This window comes from Scomber scombrus, chromosome 23 (genome assembly GCF_963691925.1).
Source record: "Scomber scombrus chromosome 23, fScoSco1.1, whole genome shotgun sequence".
Taxonomy (NCBI): domain Eukaryota; kingdom Metazoa; phylum Chordata; class Actinopteri; order Scombriformes; family Scombridae; genus Scomber; species Scomber scombrus.
In genome coordinates, this window is record NC_084992.1 from 17,331,839 (window position 1) to 17,358,806 (window position 26,968).

At 41.0% G+C, this 26,968-nt stretch overlaps 2 protein-coding genes and 1 non-coding gene across 6 annotated transcripts in view; 1 reads left to right on the top strand and 2 right to left on the bottom strand.

Annotated features, from left to right (window-relative positions):
- Window positions 1-2,689: 2,689 nt before the first annotated feature.
- Window positions 2,690-2,855, top strand: LOC134006355 (U1 spliceosomal RNA). Its single transcript, XR_009927928.1, has one exon. It is a non-coding gene; the product is annotated as a U1 spliceosomal RNA (small nuclear RNA).
- A 1,724-nt stretch (window positions 2,856-4,579) lies between these two features.
- tmem88b (transmembrane protein 88 b) lies at window positions 4,580-11,268 on the bottom strand. Its single transcript, XM_062444891.1, has 3 exons — window positions 10,792-11,268; window positions 8,465-8,878; window positions 4,580-5,333 (listed from the first exon to the last, which is right to left on the bottom strand). Exons 2-3 carry the CDS (start codon window positions 8,870-8,872, stop codon window positions 5,049-5,051), a joined length of 693 nt encoding a protein of 230 aa, XP_062300875.1. The 5' UTR covers window positions 8,873-8,878; window positions 10,792-11,268; the 3' UTR covers window positions 4,580-5,048.
- A 4,814-nt stretch (window positions 11,269-16,082) lies between these two features.
- Window positions 16,083-26,968, bottom strand: part of kdm6ba (lysine (K)-specific demethylase 6B, a) — a 97,086-nt gene continuing 86,200 nt past the window's right edge. For 3 of the 4 annotated variants that reach the window (XM_062444806.1, XM_062444807.1, XM_062444808.1), the window contains 15 exons: window positions 26,643-26,813; window positions 26,321-26,509; window positions 25,478-26,026; window positions 21,616-25,241; window positions 21,263-21,389; window positions 20,880-20,985; window positions 20,471-20,676; window positions 20,183-20,283; window positions 20,029-20,097; window positions 19,526-19,674; window positions 19,295-19,409; window positions 19,020-19,207; window positions 18,775-18,916; window positions 18,308-18,434; window positions 17,720-17,957 (listed from right to left, as the gene is read on the bottom strand). In XM_062444806.1, coding sequence (XP_062300790.1) covers window positions 17,745-17,957; window positions 18,308-18,434; window positions 18,775-18,916; window positions 19,020-19,207; window positions 19,295-19,409; window positions 19,526-19,674; window positions 20,029-20,097; window positions 20,183-20,283; window positions 20,471-20,676; window positions 20,880-20,985; window positions 21,263-21,389; window positions 21,616-25,241; window positions 25,478-26,026; window positions 26,321-26,509; window positions 26,643-26,813 — 6,078 coding nt within the window. In that variant the 3' untranslated portion in view covers window positions 17,720-17,744. Of the gene's footprint in view, window positions 17,672-17,719; window positions 17,958-18,307; window positions 18,435-18,774; window positions 18,917-19,019; window positions 19,208-19,294; window positions 19,410-19,525; window positions 19,675-20,028; window positions 20,098-20,182; window positions 20,284-20,470; window positions 20,677-20,879; window positions 20,986-21,262; window positions 21,390-21,615; window positions 25,242-25,477; window positions 26,027-26,320; window positions 26,510-26,642; window positions 26,814-26,968 lie in introns of those variants that run through there. The other variant, XM_062444809.1, reaches the window with a different exon arrangement.

The following is a 26,968-nucleotide window of genomic DNA, read 5'->3' on the forward strand; positions in this document are numbered from 1 at the left end:
ATATGTTGCTTATTTGAGGGCTCTTGTGATTGAAATGAGAGTTTCATTTTTTATGAATTCTTTTAGCTGTGCTGAGTTGTCTTGCAGTGAGAAAATGTTTCTAGGTTGATGACTACTTCACTCAGGAAAATACAATAAAGACAACTTCACAACAGCTAATGAATCTTGAACCAAATAGGACATTAAATTACCTGAGATGAAGAAATTTAGAAAACAGATTTATGTAAATGCGACTTAATAATTTTTGATTAAAACAGTGGTTTTCAGACTTTTTCATGTCAAATAGAGCACATACCTGCTTTTAGATGTTTTTATGACCAAAATAGTCATACATTTTGCCATTGTGTTACTAATGGATGGCATTATAGCGAAAATAAATTACTCCCCTTTTTGCTGAGTACAGGGACAAGGCTCCCTCAACAATCCTTTGGGGTTCCTGGACCCCACTTTGAGAACTACTGGATTAAAATGTTTTTAATCCAGTGGTTTAATGTGATTTTGTCAAACCAGGTGTTTGTTATGATGGATGCAGTAATTAAACTTTAGTGTTAATACATTAGTTTATATTTGCCTTCTTTTATTGCATGTCACTTTTAATATAAATATTGTTAACTCCATTTTTAAGGAATTTGTCATTATTATTATTAATTTTTATAAATTCACCAACAAGTAGTTACAGGAAACCTGCAGGCCATGGCGTGTGAACGTACAAGAAATTCTCTACTTATTACTATACTTACTACTATTTCCGGGTGATTAACGTAGGGTCGGCGCTAAGCACGTGCAAAGGGTCGGCTCATTAAGTTGTTTGTTTTTTTTTCACCTGTCCCTTGCGCGTGCCGTTACCTGTGCTCGTTATTAGCGATATTTGTTAAAATAAATGTAATATTTATGAAAAGCTTTATGGAATACATGTTTTGCTGCTGAAGCAATGGCTGGGACATGCTGGACATGAGTTAAAGTGGTCGAATCTTCAGTTACTTCATAAGTGGCGTCTTCCCCAAACTTTCTCCATCCAGGTGAGCGTGGCGCAGAAAGAAATTAAATTTCTGTAAACGCTTCATAGCGTATAAAAATAACGTAACTCGGTAATATGTCAATGTGTATGTGCATATAAAAATAATTTTGAGTTGATATAGGTCATAGTCGACGGGTTTTTAAATTTTTTATTTTAAGGTGCAATTACCCACCAACAGGTCATGGGCTGAGTGTGAGGGATGTAGGCCGCGTTTTGGCCCCCAAGTTGCGTTGAATTTAATGAGTGACGTATTGTCACAACTTGAACTGCCGTGCCGACTAGTATGTAAAAATGAGCTGGAGTAACAGTCTAGCATCGTTTTTCATTATAGGTCTGATAATTAGGCTATTTGAGAAGTATTGTATTGTAGGGCAGTGAAATAACGTATATCAAACGTTATTTGTTGTACACATTAGGATAGTGAGTTTTATCACTTTAACGTAGCGACTCAGTCATAGAAAGCACATACGCACTATGATGTACTTAATATGCTCCTCCACTTGATGGCGCCAATCATCAATCATCCTATTTGCAATTTTCTTCTGCAAGACGGCTCATTCTTTCACGTAATTAAAATGAAAAAGAAAAATACTTTTGAGATTTAATTTAAAAAATATGCCCCAGCAAATAAGATACCAAAATTCAATTTGAAATGTAAAATTTGAAAATTAAAATGCATTTGCAGAAATGCTTTTTCATTTAAGAATGTGGCTGCATTATTTGACTCATAAATAAAATTAATAATCAATCAACCTATTTGCATTTTCATTTTCTTCTTCAAGACTGCTCATTTTAAGCCATAATAAAAAAGAAGGGTCTCCGTAGGTCCTTCCGCCGGGTCTCCGCCGGACCCTCCGCGGTTAGAAAACCACACCGATGTGTCCGCAGGTCCTTATGTGGTCAAAGCCCTTCTTTTATAAAAAGGGAAATAGCCAAAATGTCATGTGATGATAAAGAAGCCTACATCAGAATGGGAAAAGTAATGTAGCCTACATGCTTTGATCCTGGTGTTTTGGACGTTCTTGTGTATACAAAAAAACCTCCTCACGGTCCGCTTTTCTTGTAGAAGTTGCAGAGAGATCTAGATAAATAGATAAAGCAGGCTAATGTGTGTTTATCAGATACATTTATATCAGCGGTGCTTCTGTGGAAACAAATGCCACGAAAACGTAAAAAGGCAATTCTCACTTTAAGCAACATTTACGCCAAGTGAGACAATAATACAAAGTATTAAGTCACATCCGGACACTGTAGCAAAGCATGACGGGAAATGAAAGCACTAACTAACCACATTAAATGTTATTTGTTGTTTAAAATAATGTTATACTGCCTGAACCCGAGTCTAATATAATTTGATAATAACTACAGTCGAATTCTACAATCCAATTGGGTCAAAGTCTACAGTCGCTGTAGACTCTGGACCAATCAGGAGGCTTAACTGTCTACGGTCACTGTAGACTTTGCATTAATTTTAACAAGATAGCTCCACATTAAATGGAATTGTAATGTATAATAATTATAGTTGGTAATGTTAAACGACACGTGCACGCGTTTAATACAATTTGATAATGACGTTGTACAGAAAAGTGAATCAGTGCTTTTATTGTGTGAAACCGTCAGTCTAACTAATATGTGGCTGAATTACTCGTCTCTGTCTGTCAATAACAACTCATACTTACCTGGCAGGGGAGATACCATGATCACCAAGGTGGTTCACCCACGGCGAGGCTCAGCCATTGCACTCTCGGTTCGTGCTGACCCGTGCGAATTCCCCAAATGTGGGAATCTCGACTGCATAATTTATGGTAGTGGGGGACTGCGTTCGCGCTCTCCCCTGATAATATGTCCAATGAAAAATTATTGAAATGTAGTTGTAACAGAGTAATAGAACCTTATAGGAAGTTGGAATTGGAGAACTGGAGAGGAGAATAATTATTTTATTAAAGCACTAAATTAATATGTAGTTGTATTGAAGATGATTCAACGTTTCAAAGCATTTGATGGTCAAATGGCGACGTCTACTGAGCAAGTGTTGATACTGCATTTGCATGGATGGATTCAATCTTTTACAATGATAAAACAGTCACGATATAAGTGATCTTACTGATTTCATCACTGTTATTTTGTTTAATAGTCTATTATTATTATTATGTTGTCTATTATTATTATTAACGGATTAATTCAGGCTCGAATGTGAAATTTGTCAGAGATCTCTCTACTGTGTATAGGACAGCTATCCATGGACGTGAAATTACTCAGTGAAGAAGAGAAGAATCTGAAAAAAAGTTCAGTAAAAAAATGCATCATTAACATTATATTCTGTTAAGGCTCAAATGTACAGTATAAATGAACAAAGCTATGAAGGAAGGATAGTGCCATATATCCAAAGAAGAGCAGACTATGATTTGCACTTGTAAAAACTGTTGTTCACAACTTGTGAAAGCCATCTTAGAGTTTGCACTTGCAAACAATCCGTGCACGTTTCTTGGTTTTACCATGCTGCAGCTTTGTTTCAAAAGTGGCCATTGAGATAGAAAAAAAAGAAAAGAGGCTGTGTTCACTGTCCTTTGCACATTTGAGAAGAATATGAAAACTTAAAAACATTTAAACTGTAGTGTATTACCTCACTCAGATATCTTAAAAACATACTTTATAATGAAGATTTCAGGATTATTGTGTACTTCCTTTGTATTGGATTATGTTCTATGAATATATTCACACCAGAATAAGCAATGCATGGTATTATTTTCTTATATATACTGTACGTGTAAACCATATACAAATACACTGAATGTAAAGTCAATTATATTTGTTCAGTCATTTTTGCATCCTGCATCGTCCTGTTTTAGCAGTGATTTTCAAAATGTATTATTTAAAGCATAGGAAAGCAGAATATATGATTAATTCACATATGATAATACTTCACATGTCTTGTGAATTTCAATTACGGGACACATTTTGTTCATCAGACCTTTACTAAAAATATATAAGACAGTCAGTGAAAAAAGCATTGTTCACAACTTGAAGGCATGCAACTTGTGAGGGTCTTAAAAAAGACACTGCTTCATTCAGATGAGGTTAATACATTGTAGAACTTCCTTTATAGTGTACCTGTTTTCAACTAGGAGTGCTGCAAGTTGTCACCTGTTTTTTTTCCACACTCAGTATATTTTTATTATAATTATGGTACACATGCTATGTAATTTTTAAGTCTTGTTTTTTGACCTCTTGGGGGAGACATTAGACACTCAGTCAAGCCAACCACAGCTGAGGCTCGGTGTGCTCTGTCACAAGACTGGTTCTACCTACACGTATTTGTACAAATTTTTATGTTTCTCAAGGGACATAACAATAGCAACTGTCTGTTTTTCCACAGAAAAGCTGCGGCAGTACCCAGAAGTGTTTTTGAACTGTGTGTTCACTAACATTTTGTGTTGGCTCGTAGCGAGGCCAGTTTGTTTGCCTCTTAGCATGGAACAGTCTTACATAATGCTTTCCTGTTCCTAGAAGCAGTCTCAACCCATCCCATCCTACTACAGGACACAACGCCAGCTGAATCCAAAATCTTTATTTATAAAAATGAAATAACACAAGAAATTCCTTCCTTCCACAGTTTGACATTAAAAGCTACTCTAGACAATAAATGAAGGTTGTTCATTAATAACAAATGAATAATAATTATTATTATTATGAATGTGGTAAGATACAATTATGTTTAGTGTCAATGTAACCAAGGTGTGCTATTCCCTGTGATTGATTCAGGAAAGTTAAGGTGGTATGCATCTTTGTACACATGAAATAATATGTATTTGACCTGGGCATGGGCCTTAGATATCTTGCTTAGAGATATGTGCCATGTTTGCACTTATTCCTCTGCTCAATATTAAAAAAAAACCAAAAAAAAAACCACACCATTGTTTTAACTGGAAATTTCCAAGATAGTCGAGTAACAGTTCCATTGGAATAATACCAACAAGGAAAATTACATGGTACTCCTCTCCCCTCTTTCTCCCTTCCTCCCACCTTCCTCTCACACCCACACCTTTCCCTTTCCACCACCATCAGATCCATCGCGGCCACCACAGCAGCCAGTGCCAATGCCACGGTGCTGGGTGGCAGGCAGGTTTTTGTACACGGCCCGGCTGTACGGGATGAAGCACAGGCCCAGCTGGAGGTGTCGGGCCAGGCGGCAGTAGGCAGCCAGCGCCAAGACCAGCAAAGGGGTGACCAAGAGGAAGCCCACCACAAGCAGAGCCACGCAGCCTCCATCAGTCAGCAGGTCCGAGCAGTAGGGTGTCGTCCCGTGAGGGCGGACCTGGGGAAAAGAGGACAGACAGAGCAGTTGGGATGATTCAGAGGTGAGTTTGTTCCTCAACCAAAGTGTCACCTAAGTGAACCTTTTTTAACCTGGGTAGCCTTATTCTGAGATGCCCTAATCCCTCCTCTCCCAGGCAGTCACACACATTCACACCAGTATACTGTCTTAAGTATTGAACACTGAGCAGCTCAGCTGGAGCACTTTGGCCCCAGTGGAGCAATCCCCACCCAGATTTATTCTGTTGATCTGGTCATCAAACCAGCTGCCTCACAGTAACAAACCTATTTTCTTGTGATCTGATTTTTTTATGACCTTACGTGTATCATTGCTTGGGCAAAAGTGAAACAATACAACTGGGCAGGCCTGCAGCTGGTAGTTTTCCACTTCGAGGACACTTCAGTAAGGCAGATGCTGAGGTAACAGTGGCCATGCTGTGAAATATCTCTTTACAAATTAGGTAACTCATATTTTACAATGTTTGCCAGAAGAGATAATATATGATGCAAATGCAGTAGATTTACAGTATTTCATCACTGTCTCTATCCTATATCACAGTTACTGCATAGTGTTTTACACAGGTCTTAGTGTTCATATATTGCAGTTGAAAAGATTAGTTGATAGTTAGAAGATTTATAGTTATTTAATTGTTGAAAAGATTTCTTGAGCAAACATTTTCTGGTGCCAACTTCTCAAATTTTCTGATTTTGTATTTTTCTTTGCATCACTACTGTTGATCCAAACATAACATGGTAATGATGGACATTTTCTTCTGCTTTCGAACACTTTGTAAATCAAACAATAATCGATTAATCAAGAAAGTAAACAGAAGATTAATCATTCGTTGGAGCCCTAGTGTATAGAACTTGAACTATTTAAACCTCTAAGTGAAGTGCACTGAAGACCAGATAAGGACAGAAAATGACATGTTCTTTATGGTATGTGTGTAAGAGGTGACGACAGACACCAGTTGGTCTGTGAATTAATTCTCACTCAAGTATGCACTGAATCTCTTAAATTAACAAATATAAAAAGATTCAAACTTCATAGAACTTGGTAGACACTACTATGAACCATCATTACATCACTTTGTCAAGTAGATATAAAGATGGTGAACAGCATATACTGAATGTCGAAGCATGCACATTTGTTACTGAGAAATAAAGCAGGGGAGTACAAGTGGAGGTTAAAGGGTCAGGATTTGAGTGTGGTGGAGGAGTGGAGAGACAGCAGGCCTGAATCATCCCTATCTGCCCACGAAAGATGAAGTGAGCGTTTGAGTACAGGAAGAAAGTGCAGAGAGTAAAAAGGTTTGCATGGTAGGTTAGAGGGAAGAGGACTGTTGAAGTAGACATACTGACAAAGTACTTGCCAAGCTAGAAAGTCTCCAATCAGGATAAAGTTAAGGTTGGTTCATTGAAAATTGTGTTGATTTCTGACAAATTGGTATGAATTTTATTGCACATCTTCAGACTCTCCAAGCCTGGAACGTTTCTAAAGTTGTATAATAAAGCATTTGACAATTTCCAAGTCTCTGTAATTGTGGACCTTTCACACAAAAGTATAGAAATATTGTACTCCTTTGTCCTGATAAATGTAGTTATTTCTGACTAGAAAGAAATGCAAACTGGGGAGGGAAAGTAAAACATTTAGGAGGGCGGTAGTCAGGGAAAGATTAAGTGAGAGATGGTTTTAACTACAGTACATGGTCGTAAAAAAAAACCAACTTGAGGGTATAGGAGGGTGCAGGGAATGTCAAGGGTAGGAGTTGTAACAGATAAGACTCAACACAAGTATGCCATGTTTGTTTTTACATCGTGAGGCCTGCTATATGGCTCCAGATCTCAGCCAGGTTTTGAAGATGAAGACCATAAAGGCTGGACTGCTTTTTTCTCATGTGAAACATTGCCTCTATCGTATTTTTGGATGACTTTTAAAAACGGAATTCCCTCAAACATACTTAGCCTATCTAAGTGTATTTTTATATAAAGTTGTACAAGGAACCTTAAATAGTGTTGTGTCTTTCTTTTTCCGCTATTTTTCTCACCCCTTTTCTTTTTCCCTTTTGATTTTTCCCCCTCTCTCCATCCTCCCATGTCCTGGTTAATCCCCCACTAAGCCGCTGTCACATGAGGTCTAATTGTGAGAGAATTCTGGTCTCTAGTCATTAAAAAGATCGTTGACCATTGGTATGTATTAAAAGTCTCTGAACCACGATGACTTATTGGGTTAGTCCAGGTTAATGCTTTCTGACTGATAGGTCAAATACGCTGTTTGGTTTTAGTTACTTTTTATATTTTCAGATGTTCTCATCACAGTCTGCACATTTTCATATTTTATCTTTTCTGAAGTGTCCTTTCATTCCCAGCTGGCTACCAAGCAGTCTTAAAAGTTTTCTGCTCTGATGTTTAGCTTCCTAGATTCCTGACCCTTCGTCCCCCTCCAGTCCACCCACCTCCTCAACATCTGAGAGAAACTCAGACTTGTGTGATTTCTAAAACCTCTCATCACTAATGGGGCCAAACCCCACCTTTCAGCCCCAGGCAGAACTATTTCAAACTTTTGGATCAAAGTATAAAGATTAGGACTCTCAGGTCTTACAAAAAAGGATGAATCTCCCCATTCCTCTCATCTTTTGTTTGGATGTAGCAAATATTTATATAAACATTTATTCTCGCACCAAAGAGCAAACTTGGACAAACTAAAAATGGAAATGTGAAAAGCAGAGAAAAGAAATACTGCACTGGTTTTAAAAGTCTTTCAGATGTAGAGGTTCATCACCATCACATCTAATCATTCTAATAAAGACTTTGTGAAGTTTTCCAAGAAACATATTTGTTGCCCTATATCAATGGGTGCAATCATTATTGTTGTTTGTTGCAGTACAACAACAAACAGTATTTCTGTGTACCAAAATGTTTCATTTTGTGCATATACTGGAAAAAGAGAGCCTAATGCTGAGAATGAAGTGGCAAAAATAAATAAAATATTTGTGTAAAAAACTGAATAGACAAATATTATAGAATGCCTTTTGAGCAGGCTGTTCTTCAGTGTGACTTCTCATTGGCTAGTCATAGATGAGCAAAAGCACGAATACACAAATGCAGTGTAAACTCTCTCGTTTTACTTACTGTAGAGTGGCAGAGGAAGCCAAACACCACCATGACATTGGCCGGCGTCAGGATGGTCCCAAACACCACCCCGGCAAGGCAGGCATTGATTGCAGCGATCACAAGGTTCTGAGCCGTCACTAGCACCGAGCAGGCCCAGCAGTCCAGGGACCCCCGCAGCTCCAGAGGAGCTTCACTGCCCCCACCACCACTCTCAGCTGCAGAATAAGGAGGAGGTACGACCACACGCGAAGGTGTGTCTCTGCCCCCACCTGCAGCAGTGGTGGAGGCCAGAGAGTTGGAGTGGAGGAGGTGCGGGTGGTGGTGGTGGTTGTTGTAATGATGATGGTGGTGATGAGGTGGCAGTTCTTCAGACAGGTCCAAGGCCTGATGGTGAGCCCCTTTCTCTAGAGTACCACTCATACTCATACTGAACTGTGAACAAAATAAACAGAAGGGTGTAATATGGAAATGTAATGTTTATCTGAGCTGATGATAGAATTGCATTTGTTTTGATGTTGTCAGTCAGCCCTCATTACCGTGTTTACACATCAGATTTAGTGGAAAAAGCATCTTTAGAGAATGAATGAGTAATCTGGTGCCATAATTGCACATTTTTTAAACTAATGAAATTCCAGTCTGGGTTCACGAAGGGGTTAGAGGGTTTATCTGTCAGGAAGCTAGCCTTGTGTGATGCAGTCTGTAAGGTGATGATTATCAGATAGCTGATTGGCCGAAAGGAAAGGGCCCCATAATTGCTATATGTTGTGTGCAGCTGAGAGATGAAGGCTAACTGGCATCAAAGTCTGTTTGTGTACATGGGTGTGTTGTCTGCACGTGTGCTTGTTTATATATGCTGTCGTGTCTGTGTGTTAATTAGAGATGCTTTTAAAGATGGAAGTTCAGACTCAATCACTGTCAGCCTTTAATCAGAAAAAAACACATCATCTGACTTCATAGATTGAACTAATATCCTCCATGTGGAATGTAAGAATGAGTATAACGTAGAAAAGCATTACGTTTCATATGTTGTGATCATGGCATGACACTGGCAGCTCAAAAATTGTGTTTTGTCCAAGTTTATACATTAAGATTTGGAGACCAAGCCCATCAGAAAGGAAATGTGTAATGTAGTTTTTAGTTGTATGTATGGTTTGTATTTAGTTTGCAGTCATTCTGTGTTGCACAGCTGTGTCTGGTACAGGACATCCTCACTTCTCAGAGGTCAGGAGACAGGGATGCCCTGACTGGACAGGGGGCTTCTGTGAGTAACAGGGCCAGGTCAACTGCCAGAAAACTAGTGCAATGGAAATATCCCACTAATGATGTCATAGCTAACCAGTCAGTCTGATATTTTAGCCAACAAGACAGGTTGGATAGGTCGGATTTTCATGCCGTTCTTGAATTGAAGATTTTGATATTGAAATGGTTGCAAGTCTGTCATGATAGTGTAATTGTTGAAGATGCAGTATCATAATTGCTTTAGTTCACACAATACTCCAATGTAGTATTTAAGTGTAGCATTACTGCAGTGTACATTCAACAAGTTAGGAGAGGAGCCAAGGAAACAACTTCTTCATTGAGTCAATCCAACAGCCCGTCATCCAGCCAGCATGAGGCCAGACAGAGCCAAGCTCATACCTGCACCACCACTCAGCGGATATCAGAATTGACAGGGGAAGACATTAATTACAACGCTGTCCTGGGTGCTTTCAGGTTGTTTGTCTGCCATTGTTTTTCAAAGTGTTATTTAAGGTGGAAGGTCACGCAGGAAGGCCTGGCAGGAAAGTGTAATGCGCGCACGTGTGAGTGTGTGTGAGGTGATTCATTGTGCCCCCTTGCTTGAAAATACATTTAGCTGCTCCACCCATTTTACACACTGTTCTTGTTTGAATAGAATTTCTTTGAACAATACGTCATGTCATTGTTTGACCCAGATTAAGGAATTCTAAATAAGGGAATATTATGCAATGAAGTTAATGTAGCTACCACATGATGGCATGCAGGTGTCTTTACCCAATATAGCCTTAATTGATTTTAAACTTTTTTCATCATCATGGGTTACTCAACACATGCTCTGCTAGTTCTTATAGTGTTGTCATGTGTGGATGCTGCAGGGAGATTTTCTATTGTTCTATTATTGTATGAATCTATTGTCTGGAACAAAGCATCTGCAATAATTAATTCTATGTCTCTAAGACCTCGTAGACATTCCTTTAAATTGAACATTAAAGAGGAACTTTTAGCCCTTTTTATTACTATAATCAGTTATGAGACCTCAAGATATCTGAAGTGGGATTATAATATTATAATTTAAATGAAAGACGTTGCTGCATTTCTCTACTCACATTGTGCTGTGGGGCCCGGTGGACCTCTTGCTGTTCCTCCTCCAGATTGTTGCTGTTTTCTCACGTCTTCTCAAGAACACTTCAGTCCAGGCAGTCCCACACGCGCACGTTCGCCCCGCACACTAATGCAGAGTCCTCCTAGTTTTCTCTTAATCCCTTCTACACACAAGTTCTCACAAGTTCTGTTTCTTTGTTGAAAGAGCTTTCATTCGATTTCTGAGGTTCCCTCCTAAAGTCTTATCGTTTTAGTGGTGGTATGTTGGTATGTTGGCTTCCTGCAGCTTTGCTTTCCTGCTGCTTCTTTTCTCTACTATCCAGAGTTGTCAGTGGAGCTGATTAAGTCCCAGAGTCTCTTGTTTTCTTTTCCACACGCAACATCCAATACACATGCTGTGGTGATGAAGCAGCAGCTCAGAGATGCTCCCTCCTCAGCTGCTGAGAACAACCTTCACTGAGGTCTTTGTCTTAAGAAGTCAGACTTTTCTGTCTGCCCTCCTCTTTTTTACCCCCCATTTGATTGAGTCCTCCGTGCTGTCTGTCCTTCCCTCCCTCCTCCCCATGCTCCCTGCATCCATCCCACTCTCTCTCTCCACCCACAAGGCTTATCAGCCCCCCTGCCTTTCTCCAACAACTCCTCTCAGCACATGCATTCCACCTCTCATATCCAGGACATGCTACACCCCTCTTTACCCTGTCCTGGTTGCAATGGGGGCTGGGTGTTGCATGTTGGGGGTCAGAGTGAGGGGGCTTGCATGATAAGTTGAGGTTCAGGAGAGCAGAAAATGAGGGGGAAGGGCAGCAGAGACAGACTTTGTGTGTGTTAAGAGTAGTAGAGAGCAGGAACCATAGTGCTAAACACTTAATGCCTTGTTAAGTTTGTGTTGAACAAGTAGGATAAAATAATTAACTGTAGGAGTCTTCAGGAAGGGAATCAATTGTTCAGTTCAGATATGTAATAGGATTCAAGATGTGTTGTCTGACAAAGTCAAAAGGTTTCAACTCTTTAGTTAAAATTCCGTGTTTTATGTGCTGAAAGATTATTTCTGTCTGTAAATTCATACTTTTAAGTGAAGCATTTTAAAACAATGCAGTGATACTTAATCTTCTAATGGCTGTATTTCTCTATGGTTTTGATATGAGATTAAGTATTAGAGTATTATGTACAAAATATTCATATGATATCTTGGTATAATTGGCATAAAAAAGACCAGGGTTAAGGCTTGTTGGTAGCTACTATCTCACGCTACTGGTGTTTGGTAGGTACTTGATACCTGGAGTCCCCTCCAGACTCTGCAGTACTCTGCATGTTTGTTTTAAAGAACTAGAACAAGAGGAAGGGCGAGAGTGATTTCTTTTCACCCCTACAGACCTTTAACTCTTCCAGAATTTGCTAGAAACTTTGAAACAATCTGTTTTCAAAGAACAGTGCCCTCTTCTGTTATGTGCTTTAAAGTAAACTGATAGAGACCCATAATGACTTAAGTATCTGTAGTGTTCATCAGCATGATGAGTCTTTTTGCATACTTGTGCTTGTGTAGAGTCTTGTCTGGTTAATTGCATTGTATTGAAACACATTACATTCACCAATGAAAAAAAATGCAGGCTATGGTTATGACTTACCACACATTTACATGATGTTAAGTCATAATTTTGAGATCTTTTTTCATGATTATAAAGTAGCAAATCAATTATGAGATGGCCTCCACTTTGTTTGCGTTAGTGAATGCAGTGTGCTTCCATATTTTTAGTCTGCACAGTAGATGAAAAAAATGTGTCTGCCGTGCTTTTCTTGACTTTTTCCTGCTGCCACACACTCTACATATGTTTGTTTTCAGGATTTCAAAGCTCAAAAGTAAGAGCATATTTTAAGTGCTGGAGAATAATCTTCATGCAGCAATTAAGCAGATATTGCAGGGAATCTAACTCGGTGCTCTTTAGGAGATGCGGTCTTGTTTTCAGTGCCTGTGCTAAATATTCAAAATGAATTATTTAATGCATAAGTGTGCATACTGTTGCATCTTTTAAATAATGAGGTTTTTCATTCCTACAGGGAAATCAAGTTTTCATTAGCACCTGTTAATCTGAAAGGGGTTTACTGAAGTACATCTGAAGTAGAGGAAACAGTGTTTTTTGCCTGTTTCCTCCTCTTGAAGGACATTGTCTCTAAGCGTGATGTCACCTTGCTGCCATCAAAACATCCTGTTTTTACGACGTGACAAGGCTAAACCTAGAGCTTTGAAGCACAAATGACATCCATGTAGTTCTAAAACATAATTGTGTTGTTGGGTTAAGTTTAAGTTCAAATACTACTGAGATAGAAGTCGTAATGGTTTTCAAACTCAATCAGTTTGATTATGTGGTATGGAAGCTTGAACATATGTGTGGAGAGGCCTAATTCAGTCTTTATTTCAGCTGAGGTCAAACCTTGGGTTTAGTAAGATGAGGAGCAGAGGGCTTTAGAGCAGTTACATGATGTGAAGATAAGAGATGGTTGCAGTCAAGGGAGAGACATCAGTCAGCAGTGTTTACAATATAAGATGAAATATATGTGCATTATCACAAGATGTGGTTGAGATAAAAAAACAAAAAACGTGGATTCTCTGAGATACAGGATTAAAGGAGGATGATGAAGTAAGAGGAACAAAGATGGAGGAAGGCAGTAATCAGTTAAATGATAAGAAAAGATCAGAGTATAAGCGCAGTAATTATTCTTGTCTGATCCTGATTTTCTACCCTTTTTCCTCTGCTTTGAGCTTGCAATGTTTTATTTACTTACTTACGTCTTTGGTTCCATGTAGTTTTTTGTTTTGTTTTAGGTTTTTAACAGGACTGTGTTTAGAGACTATGGAGAACAGTATATTCCCTTTTAAAATAACAGTATTAATATGCATTTGGTAGTTAAATGGATATTTTTCATTTTGTTGTTAGCATTACATCAGTGCACTCTCTGATTTGCTGTTACGTCACTGGTGACAGAAAAGTTCACACAAGCTCTCCGTGGGGAAACTTGTCATCACAGATTAAATAGTTACTACATAATCTTTCTTCTCATGCTCAACAGGAGCACCACAAACAAACTTCAAAGTTTTGTCCATCGTGATTATCGTGTGGTGGTGATTGGACAGTTGAAGTATTTTGACTTTGCAAAGGGAAGAGGCTTCACCCCCTCATCACCTGACTGCAGCGGGGTGGACAGATGGACGGACGGAGGTGGTTTTCCTGTGTGGGCTGAAGCAGGATTTCCTTCAGTCTGTCCAGTAATACTCTGGCCCTCCAATGGCCCCATGGCCTCTTATTTAACCCGAGGACACGGCAACCTGCCGTCGCTCAGTCACTCTGCCTTGGAACACAAAGATGTTTTTAACAGTCAGACTCAGGAGCCACGTGCAATAACTGCTCTCAAAGCAGACTTTAGAAAATATTCAGTATTGAATATTCAAGACTTTCTGATGCTCTTAATACAGGAACATGGTCTTTCTTTCTTTTTTTTAAGTTTAAAAAGAATTACAATATTGTAAGGAAAAATAATCATAGCTTCAAATGCTATCTGGAAAACAACTCAAACTATTTGTGTTAGCTGTAGTAATATTTTTAAGTAATATATATATATATGCACTAAATAAAAACAGATAAGCTAAGCTTATATTTAGAGCTATCAAATATGTCTATTTAAAATAAGTATTGAAGGATTTAGATTTTTAGGTTTTCACTTCAACATTTTCAAGTTGTTTGAAAAACTTGGAAGACGTAGATGGCTCTCTACTTTTTACTAATGATTTTTGAATGGGTGATTATTCATTCCTTTTATACCCAACCATAGATTAGCAGATGTATTTATTGTATGTTTTAAAGTTTAGAAGGCATCTGCATGTCCAAGTCTCTTTCTCTGACTTTTCTGTTGTTAGTAATGTCAGGATACATATTTGTCAGCTAGTTATCTTCCTCCTTGAATATGTTTGGTTAAATGATATTGAAGAGAAAATGCTTTTTTTAGACATTGTTACTTGTTTAGCAAACGATCCTCTGGAATAAACTCCATGAATATTTCTAGAGTAAAGAAGTTGAGCTCAATCTGGTGACTCTGCATACTGTACAAGTCAAGTGCAGTGTATGAGAATAGGAATGAGGTAATGTTTTGTATCAGGCAGCACAGTCTACACACTGGAATAGAATACTGGTTAGTTGTAATTGTTACTGTGAAGATTTTAAGTATTAGAAATCTAGTTTTTCTATATTGAGTTTATAAAAGTTGTCTGAGTCTCTCTCTATTGAATTAACAGCAAGGAAACTAAAGTCTGGGCACTCTTGTTACTGCTCCCTGCTATTTCCTGCTCTGCTATCTGTTACGTTTTGCCGCTTGTACAATCTCCTTCCTTAGTTTACCCTGGATGCCGATGTCTAAATGGAAACTTTTCTGTCGACTCCAGCCTTATTTTCTCACACGCATATCTAACAATAGCAAGCTCAAGGTGAGGAGGGGAATGACCAAACAGTGCCAAACATTTGTCACAGCTGAGGGATATGGCTTGTTATTGTGAAAGTGCAGTGTAAATGGATTGAAAGTGGGCTGTGACACATTTGAGAGCAGGGAGTTGGTTGAGATGGTATAAAGAAAATGGATGAAAAAGATTTTCAACCAGAAGGTCCGGCTTCAATCTACTGTTCACAGAAATCTAGCTATAGCAGCATCTGCTGTTGTATAACCGACCCTGATGTTTACTCTAGCAAAGGTGGGAGGGGATGTGTAATGAAAACTAATTACCCCGTTGGGGATAATGGAGCCAACACAGAAGTGAGCATTTAAGAGTTGATGTTTAAAAAGCTATATACAGCGCTTTAAAGTCCTTAACATGTTGTGAGGGTGGGAATGGCTTAATTTAAGTGAGTATGGGACTTGGGAAACATTTCATAACGAAGCCATTCTTTATGTGCAACGTTGAGAATACTAAAGGCTTAATATTACATTAAGAATACTGCTGTGTGTTTATTAACATAAAATTAGGGCAAGACACCACTATAAAGTAGAATTGCCTACTATAATGTCATGCTCATGATTTAAATTGATAACAGAAAGGAGTATAGTCTGGTAACTTTGTTCTGTGAGTGTGAATGATCTTACATCAGTCAATGTAAGGACCTACTTTGTTTCATTCTTCTTTTAATTAGTTTATTCATATTATGTAGAAAAGGTGTCTTTTGAATTACAGATATGTTGCTGGCAGATTATGGTGAACAGCATGTGAGAAGTACTAGAAATATTTCGGAGAGATTCTACTCATTTCTGGGTTTATCAAAAAGCGTTTATTATTAATAGTCATAGTAATGTCACACAAATTCACAAGTGTTTAAGACATGTCTGGCTCAGTTTGGTGTGTGTGTCTGCAAGTATGTCTGTGTGAATTCTCTAAACAGTGCAGTTATAAATAAATGACCACAAAGAGAAGGAAAAGGGTAAGGTAATATTGCAACAGGAAAAATAGAATTCTCATTTTAAGAAGACAAACAGAAAAAAAAGTTGTTCAAAGAGAACATTTAGCACCATCTATCCCGTTATCATATTCAACAGATATCATAAAATCATTAAAATCTCGTCTAAAACCCCCTACATAATAAAAAAAATTACCATTTCTCAAAACACTTTGGAAAAAAGTTGTTTTTTTCCCCTTAATGAGCATACAAACACAGCATTCCATTAGTCATCTTCTCTACGTGAGCAGTGTGCCTATCGTCTACAGGAAAGGTGGCGTTATATTCAAGATAAAGATATCATTTAATATATATCAGGAGAAAAAGGCAGGAGACATGTGAGGCAAGCACCAGAGAAACAGTAGCCTCCACTCCCATTGACACACAACCCCCACGTTTCAGTTCTTACAGAGCAATCGGTCACCATAAAAAATAAGAAAAAAATTCAAACTTGTACAACCCCATTAAAAAAGGGAGAACATTGATATCCAATAAATAGAGGAAATGTTTTAAATTAAATGTACAATGCAAAAAAAAAAAAAAGAAATCCAGGAAATACTAAGTCTGCATATTGGAACAAAACAATCAAGAGGTACAACACACAAACACCAGATGACGATTTTTTTTCTTTTTTCAGAGATAAGTAATGAACAAAAAGACCTGATGAAGTGTGACAACTGAATATTAATCTCCAGAAGAAATAAAAGTATAATTCATAAAAACACAAGATTTACAACACACAAGATTCTGAAAGACAAAATGAAGTTCCCCCCCAAAACAAAGTCGTTAAAACCCGTATGTTTTGAAGCATTCCAAACAATTGTATTTTTTAAAATTCTTAATGCTTTAGAAAAATGTTCATATCTCTATTATTAGTATTTTTCATTTTCTCTTTTCTAAATACAAGTGACAAGGCCAATGTGGTATATATCTAGGCTGATCTAGTTTAGAAAAAACAAAATCATTTAAAAAAAGACAGCACCCCACAAAAATTGCAAACAGCATGTACAAATTCAGTATTCAATAGGACAGAAAAAAATTCTTTCTGGTACTGACAGAAAACACGCCATTGAAACCATCAACTACCCTCCACAGTTTGTTCAATGGCAGCACCAACTGCCCCCTGGTTCTCAACTTCACTGTTGCCAGGGTGTCTGGTTGAAAGCACCATTTGAAAGTAAACTGGTATTTTATTGGCGGCTTGGTATTTCTTCTTGTAAACAGTAATGATGAGTAAACGTATTCAACTGGCTGTTCGGCAAGTATTAGCAGTAGTAGTAGCAAAAATGATCTTAAATAATGAAAGGGTAAGTTGAAAACCAAAGTGAAACTGTGTCTTTTGTCCTGGCTTGCAGGTGTTTTGGTTATGGCTGAGGAGACGTAGGAGGAGAGTTCGTCACCGGGAGGGGTTGGCCTGGTAAGACGAGACAAAACAAACACAATCAATTTACCAATAATTAAATGTCATTTTAACAGTTATTTTTATATCAGGTCAGAAAGGAGACAGATGGCATGAAGGGCAACCTTACCAGGTTGAAGGAGTCGTATGTGTTCATGAGCTCCTCTATGGAGTATTGCTCCAGCACCACTACGTTGTTCAGGTTGGGGTTACGGTGACGTGCACAGTCCTCACAGTGAACCACATATGTCTTCCTGCTGTTGCTTTCACTTGTCACAAACAACAAATTGAACACCTCCACCTGTAACACAGGAGAGAATATATTATTAAAGATTAGAGGTGTAGTTGGAGAAAAGAGTAGTAACAAATAAGGAAAGGGTTTTGTATACAGTTATTCACCAAAATTGCTGAAGAAAACCTTCTACGGAAAACTCATCACCTATCTCCTTTTACAGGATGGCAGCTTGGACTCCATCAGTGACCCAGGTTCACAGTTAAAGGTATGTAATTATGTTTGAAATGCTTTAATTTCTGCCAAAGTACGGCCAAATACATGCATGTCTTTGGCTTCATTGACTGTTAACCATAGACAACATACATATACCTTGCTAAAACTTTGTTTTGTGGTTAGAGAGACAGAAAGCAACTCACATCACACTCATTGCAGTAGTAGGCAGGCTCGTCTTTGACTCGACTCTGATAGGATATCTTTTTGCCTATAGCAACTAGTTGGTCCCGCAGGACCTGGATGTGCTTCATGGACTGCAGCAGGCAGTGTCTGGCAGGAAGGTAAAGAAAACAACCTTAATATTAAGTTTGAAGTTCATCAGAATATATTACAATTTTGAAGGGACGTAGCAACCCAGCTCTGCAATACATTTTACTTTCATGAAAGTTATAGTGTTTCTGATGAATTTGGAGATTGCAGTTTGTGGTGCTGTTGATTTGTTATATTTTGTCCACCTATCAATGACGGTAGGTTAAATAACAAACATCTTTCAGTACAACACAATATGTTAACTCCTCTCTAACACAATCTTAACAGTAATTGAACATTATAACCTCCATGAAGGATTTATTGCAGGGCTGCTAACTGAGTGTAAATAGCTTTTACTCACTTAAGCAGCTTGTAGGTTTCTGGGTCGGTGATCTTAACAGTGCGGGCCACATTCCAGGACACATGAATCATTGGGACTATGGACTTGACCTTCTTCACTTCATTCCATTCGAACCTCTCCAGGGCCAGCTGGTACTGGTAAGCTGCAGATCCACATGAAGCAATGTTGGAGAGTGAAACACTTGCTGTCTTGAATGATATATTTTTACTGTTACTGAAATAATATGTAGATGGTATATTCCTTACCGTTGAGAGGTCCAACGTTCCAGGCAATGTTGTTGCACCAGCCTACAGCCTGAACCCAGTGAACAGTTCCAGCGTTGATCCACACCAAGTCTCCCGGTCGCTGAATGAAGCGGTACACAGGGATGTTGGCCTTGTAAAGATCCTCCAACACCGGCCACCAGGACCCTGTCAGGTAGTCAACGCCATGTCTTCGCAGATAAGAAGAAAACATGTTAGATACTGATGTAAAGCGTCCAAGATATGATTTTCGGCTGGTATTCTCAGGTCTTACTCACTTTTCACAGAAGTCACTGATTGCCTGCCAGTAGTTTTCATGGACAGAGAACCACTCACAGTCTCCAGGGCCGATGTTGATGTTCACCGAGCAAAAGTTGTTGTTCTCCTGGTGACCTGTTGCATAAGAACAGAAAACAGTCTGTCATATTTAATGGTATTGAATATTATGTTGTTTAACTAAATGTATATTCCTTCCATTACAGACAGGAAGGAGTGTCTGTGTTCTTTACCTGGCGTTCGGCTCCCTGGAACCTTCATGTAGAGCTGGACAGTGTTCATGCCTAAGATGGTGTGGCCCACATGGCTCAGCATGTTTCCACTGGATGCTACACGCATAAATGCTGGCAGCTTCTGCAACTCTTGTAGCTGGGGCTTCCACCTTAGCAGAGAGACAGCAGGTGAGAACAAGTTTCACAATGCAGGAATTAGAGTTTGACTGATTATATTGGCCTATAAGTTAACTTATAAGTGCCAACATGAAAACCTTACAGAACGTAACACATAAAGATGCTGGTGGGGTGGTTGTTTTGCCTCCATTACATATCTTTGTCTTACCATTGCAAAAAATGTGTTATTTACATACATGAATAAATAAAGAATATTGGCCCATACATTAATTGGAATTGTTACCCTCTAATATCTGTATAATCCTGTCTCGTCAGGCGCTATTAAGAAGGCTCTAATGCAGTTGCACAGAAGCTGATGATAATGTTGCAGTGTTGAAGTTGCTCACCTTTTGGGATCTGAGAGGTCAATGTTGGTTCCAAATTTAATGATCTTTCCCACTGGTTTCTGCTCACCACTGAGGAAGAGGAAAACATGTAAGCTTTACTTCAAGTGATGAAATGTTTTAGTGAACCGTTAGTTCTTTTTAACACTGTCCTTACCTGCTACTTTCTTTAGAGCTGTCCTTGCTTGGTGTATCAGAACTATTGGATGGCTTCTTCTCGTCATCTTCATCATCCTCCTCATCACTGCCTTTCTCCTCCTGAAAACACGGATGACAAACACAACATGTTAATCAGCTGGAGTGCAACACAGAATGCAGTAACATGGAAGTCCTGACCACAATACCTGATGTATAAAACCATTAAACTGAAATATGTACTGGTGTATATAAGATAGATGAATTGGGTGGAAAACTACAAGTAGTAGAGGTGTGTATTATCTTTTACCTGCAGACTCTCCTGGAAGCTGGATGCCTGGTACTGGGCGTACTTGGCAATGGTAGTGTGGGAGCGGCTGCTCTCACAGGGCCATGTCTGACCTGTCCCACTGGGGTCCCAGTTCTCATCAGCAGGCTGCTGCACCTGAGTCCTCACCTCCACTGCCTGCTCTGCATTGGCTTCCACCAGTGACTTAGTAGAAAACAGCCCCAGGTCTGAAAAAGAGAGGGAATATTACACATTCTTTTGAGGCAGTTAATGTATTTAATGTGTGTATATATATATATATCTAAATAACATGGACCAATTATCAAATTGCTTGGACTAAAAAGCTACAGTATTTCCTTTAGTCAGGAGTGATACCATGAGTTTTTAATGTAAATTTAATGTTTACTAGTCACTGCTACTGTAAACTTACTGAGTCTTAGGGATCCAGCCAGGCCTCTGATGACAGTAACAGGATTCTTGGGGTCTGTACAAAATTGCAACAGCACAGGCGAGAAGGCATCCCTCTTGCTCTCCAACTACAGGAAAGAAAAATTACGTCAGTGCACAGTAACACAACCTGCTGGTGTCAAGTACAGTGAAAGCACCACAAGAGGGCAGCATGTGCAAGCATATGTGTAGCATATTGTATTGAAATGTGGCTGCCCCCCTTTGCTTTGTTGGTAGATTTTGTTATTTTGGGATCTCTGTGCAATCATGTATGACATTTCCATACCCTAATTCATATTATGTGAAAGGTGAAAAACTAAAGGAGAGCTGATAGATGCATGAACTGTAGTGCAAATCATAACTTACATAGATGCTAGGTGTAGGAGGATTGAGTTTCTCTCTTGGAATGAGTTCCTCTGGGTTTATGATGGGCTTGACAGAAAAGGCTGGGAGCAAGTAAGATTCTCTGAACTTTCCCTTGACTCTGGCACCCCTGGAACAAGATAAAGATGTTAATAGATGCAGAACATGAGATTATACAGGTCTCTACTAATACTATTTGCACTTGAGTAACATAATGTATAACAATTTTAGATTAGCATTTTACTTAAACTTCATCCTATTCACAAAAATATCCGAAAAGTAATTTAGAACTTTTAAACCATAGTGAAATTTACATTAAATGCGTTTTTATAAGTCTTCCTCCACAGTGCACTTACTTGCAGGACCTGATGATTTCACTGGCAGTGTTCTTGATGCTGATTTCCTCTAATGGGATCCTCTTTTCCTCCACCTCTGAGGCAATGAATGTCTCCCTGTCCCCACTCTCAACTTTGATCAGGCGGATTTTCAGCTCCTTGGGTGGCCCATCTGACAACGCCTTCAGTTTCAAGAAGTCTGTGGAACCTAACGAGGAACCAGATTCAGCGCCTTTTTTGTGCTCAGATGATCTTTCCCCAGAATTTCTTGAGGGCCATTCAGAGTGCTCCCCTTCACTAGTAGAGCTGGCACCGGATGCGTCCGCATGTTTCTTTTTATCTGTGTCGTAATGACTCAGACTCTTCTCAGACCCCTCCTTGCGCTGGAGGTTGAGGTCTCCAAGAATTCGACGATCCTTCTTCTCCTTATGGCTCTTGCCATCCTTGTGCCGCTTATGGCTGGAGCTGGAATGAGTGGACGATGATGATGAAGAAGAAGAGGAAAAGGCCATCTCCTCTCTCTTTTCTCGATGTTTCTTCTTTTCTTTTCTATCTTCATGCTTCCTGCTGCTACTGTGGCTGTGACCATGCTTCCTCTTCTTTTCTTTCTCCCTCTCTCTATCCCGGTTTCTGTCTTTCTCTCTGTGTTCCTTTACTTTTTCAGGTTTGTGTCTGTCTTCTGCTTTGACATGGCTATCGGATTTATTGGAGCTTTTGTTAGGAAGCGAATGTCGACTAAGCATGACCTCGCAGCTCTTTCCCAACTCTGCCAGAGAAGACTCAGAGATAGTTGTCAAACACTGCTCCTCCTTGATCACCTTAATAGGCTTTATGGTAGGAATACTCTCATTTTTGAACCTTTCCTCTGTTGTTACTCCATCATCCCTCCAAACATCTGCATCCTCTAGTTTTAGTTTCTTGTCTTCCAGCAGAGGAGGGGAGGACTTTGAAGGGGGAACAGCTGGACTGAATGGTGGATTGGTTGAATCTGATGTTGGAGAGCTGCCTTGTTGCTGGCGGCAGATATCAGGGCCCAGTGACAGTGAAGATGAATATTTGACCCCGAGCAAAGCTGACGGAGGGGGTCTCCCAAAAGGCCCACCACGGTAAGCATACTTCTGGCTCCCTAGGACTGTTGCTAGGGACTTGAACATGCTGTTAACACCTGTTTGGTGCAGGTGGGGTCTTTGGGGTGGTGGAGAACAAGATGGGGTCTCAGAATCCTCTTCATCGTCATCCTCGTCAGCCTCACTTTTAGTCTGCTCGGGGAAGCCATAAAGTTTAGCCAGGTCACTGTGGCGGTAGTTGGTATTCGTATTCCCTATTCCAATTCCTACGTCCATTGACTGTTTAGGGTTAAAGGGGACATTTGCAGAGGGTTTAAAGTAGTCTTCATCCTCTTCATTGAGAGAAGACGTCCGACTGCAAGGGGACGCCAGAGAGCCTTGGCGGCTAAGCACAGGAGGGCTAGCGTGGGGATTGGACCCAAAGTCTTCCTGGTTCGGCTGATGCTTCAGTGCTGGGATGAGGTCTGGGGCACACAGGTAGTTCTTGATAGGTTGGCCACTAGGAGAAAAGTTGTCAAGAAGACCTGTGGACCCAGTCTTTTCATTGTTAAACATCTCCTCTTCCTTTTTGATAGATTCATCCAGCATAGCCATAATGTTAGCCAGACCATCAGGGAGTAGTGTAGACATCTCAGAGGGCTCCTCCTCAAACTGAGCACTGTCAGAGTCAGCGCCACAGCTGCTAGCATTTTCCAACCCACTTCCTGTCACCCTCTTCTGGAGGATCCCCCCTGTGGAGGTGGTTGATAAAGGTGGTGGTGGCAAGTTTTCTCTGGGAAAAGCCTGATACAGTTTGGGGGGCTCTCTAAGTGCCAAGGTGGGGAGAGAGAGTTGGCTGCTGTCTCTCTCCCTGGCTGAGTCTTTGGATTGGTTGGGTGCGGCTTGCATTGCCGGGGGCTTGTTGGGGTATACCGGCTGGTTCATCCCTGAGGTATTATGTGTTGATGAGGGACTGAATGTCGTTCCGCCATTGTTACTCCACATCTCTCTCTGCCTCTGCTTTTCTCTGGCATACTCAGTCTGAGGTGTCAGAGGGGGTGGGCGCAGTCTTTCTAGAGGAGTAGTGATGCTGGGCACCTGGCCTGGGGGACAGGGGAGAACACCGCCACGGCTTAGCCAGGGGAATGGGGGTGAAGACTGGGAGCTGGAGTGAGGTGCACCAGAAGGAGGTGCAGTAACAGAAGAGAGGGGTGGAGGTGGGGGTGTTGAGGAAGTGTTGCCAGAGAGCAGTCTCTCCAGATTCTCAATAGCAGTCTGCTCTTTGCCTTTTGCACTGCACAGTTCCTCCTCTCTCTTCCGCTCCATCCTCCTCTTCTCCTCCTCTTTCCTATCCAATTCTTTTTGTTTTTTCTTTTCTTTCTCCTGCCTCTCCAGTTCTCTCTTCTTCCTCTCCTGCTCCTGCCTCTCTGCTTCCCTCTTCTTCCCCTCCTCCTCTTGCCTCTCCCATTCTCTCTTCTTCCTTTCCCGCTCCTTTTTCTCCCATTCTCTCCTTTTCCTGTCCTCCTCCTGTCTCTCCGCTTCTTTCCTCCTCCTCTCCTCTTCATGCCTCTTCTTTCTCTCCTCCTCCTGTCTCTCCAACTCTCTCTTTTTTCTCTCCTCCTCCTCCTTCTTCTTTTCCAACTCTTTCCTCTTCCTCTCTTCCTCCTGTTTTTGTCTCATCTCCCATTCTTTCCTCCGTCTCACCTCTTCTCTCATTCTTCTCTCTTCCTCCTCTCTGTCCCTTTTCCGTCTTTCTTCGGCTTGCATGTGTCCCTCTAGCTCTGCATCGAGTTTGTCAAGAGCCTCTTCGATCGACTGGGGGACAGAGGTTGGGGCTGGTGGACGAATCTGTTGCCGAGAGTAAACCTGGGTCGAGACAGAGTCTGGCTGATGACCCAGTCTGGAGGAGAGGGCTGGATTGGATCGCTGAGGGATAGAGTTGACACTGGAATGAGGAGCTTGGTAATATGCAGGAGGAGACCTAGGAAGATGATTTGAAATTCTGCTTGTAATTACACTGTCTCCTGCCCTCTGGCGCCCTGAGGAGAACAAAGATGATGATGAGGAAAATGCAGGAGATTGCGCCAGTTCAGCCTGAGCACAGTAAGTCTTCCCCTTCGTGGGCTGGGACTTGGTGGGTCCATGCTGTTGTGGTCTAGGCAGCCCCTTTAGGTGGGGCTGGTTGGCAGCTTGGCCTCTCGGACAACCAGGCTGCAGCAGGGTGTCCAGCTGAGAGATGGGCCTAGTGACGGTGCTGGTGGATCTTTCAGGTGCTGGCTCTCTTCCTCTCTGCCAACTGTTATTACTGCTGACGTTGTTCACAGAGCAACCAGCGGGGGGTGATGTATTCACCCTGGAGATACCAGCCACAGTTACACCACCAGAGTTGCTGCTGTTGCTATAGCCGCCAATGGAGCAGGATGACTGGGACATGGGAAGATTCGGGGTAATGACAGGGGTACGGGTGGAGTTGGTTAGGGGTAGAGTAGGGCTGATGTGAGGGTGATGCTGGGAGGAAACAGGAACCTGACTATCCACGACCTGATTGTGGCTCTGCTGGCGCTGAGGTAGCAGTCCTGGAGGCCTGTAGATGCCCGAATCCTGAAGGGACACATACAGAGAAGATTTCAATGAATGAACGTTAACATGATGACTGTCTAAACAACGGCAGCTGGGTTAACAGTTAAAAAATGTGAGTCTCTTTACTTTATTTTTTTTTAAAAACAGGTCACCTTATAAAATCGATTATATATCAGCCATAAAACTAATAATCACACACACATTAAGTGATATAAGCATGGTACAAATGAGCTATTGCATAAATGACTTGTACTCACCAGGGAGTGACTGCTGGGCCTGCTCTGGTATCTCCAGGCCTCATGGGGCCCACTTTGCTGAGGTACTGAGGTGTTGCTGGCAGGAGGTGGAGGAGGAGGACCCTGGTGCCCCAGCCCTGGATGAGGCTGGAAGTGGCTGTAAGGCACACGACTGCTGTTGATCTTGGTGTTGCTGGATGCAGGAGGGTTTGCTGGTGACGATTGGGCATGTAGGTGATGATCTCTGGTTGGGGTAGATGCCGTATGAGAGGTAGCTTGGCTGCCACCTTGACCCCCGATGAGAGGGCCTCTCTGGTTGTGAAGACCACGAGGCTCCATGGCCTGGCAGGGTGGAGCCAGCCCCAGTTTAGAGCTGGGACTGGGGTAGGAGGAGTGAGGGGACTGCTGGTTTACAGCCTGAGGTTGGAACGTATCTTTCTGTAGCTGTGTAGCACATCCATGGTTGTAGCTACCAGGAGAGGAATTTGGTGGAGGAGAGAGTGTTGAAGGAGTGGAAGAGACAGGAGAGGATTTTTGGGTGTAGCTGCCCATTCCTTGTTTGTGGGTTTCCTGATAAACAATAGAGAAAGAGCAAGAATGCAACAGAGGCTGATTAGAGATGTATAAAATGAACAAAGGCTCTGATCACTGCTGTGACTTAAAACAGGGAAAAGGAAATCAATTTGGGGCTTGGTGTTATTTACAGCACAGCAAATCATACACTCAGTGAGGTTCAGACAGCTAATAGAATCAATGCATTTTTATGGCACCACTCAATCCAATTAAGGTGTTTTTATTTTCACTGACTGGGTTCAATGGTAAAATATGAACCCCGAGCTCCAAGTAGCCGGAATATTTCCTTACTGTTCGGACCTGGAACTCCAGGGATGGTGGGTTCTTGCGGTCAGCCGTCTGAGGCTGCCAGGGAGTGTTGTCTTTGTGAAGGGGGTTCCAGAAGGCCGGTTTCGGAGGGAGGTGGTGGACTGGTGACTGATGCTGTGATAACAAAGATTGGCCAGGGCCAGAGAAACGCTGCTGCCCAGGATGGGATACCTGCACAGATAGAAGAACATTATATTTTTTGACGTAAGGGTCTGACTAATATGAATGTCAAATAAAAGCTGTAGAGAAAATTAAAAACTGGCATTATTAATATCCACTCAATGTGACCGTTTCTGTCTGATACCTGATCTGAGCTCTTTTTCCTCTTGCTGGGGCTGGGAGAGTCCTCTACAGCTGGGCGGGAGGATGGGTGCAGGGATGGCAGGGGAGTGTGCTGGATGACAGAGTGCTCCCCCAGTGGAGGGCCTGGTCTCTTCAGCTGACCCCCTTGCATCTTCCCAGGATAGCCCCTCTGCTGTTAAGACAAAAATGAAAGGATCAGTGTCGTAGCAGATGAGGACAACTAGTACAACTATTACAGTCTGTGCAAAAACATGGATGTTCCTGAGACCTTTAACGCTCAGTGACAGCCGCTGGGTCTGCTGCAGTTGTGACAGACTACAGACTGTT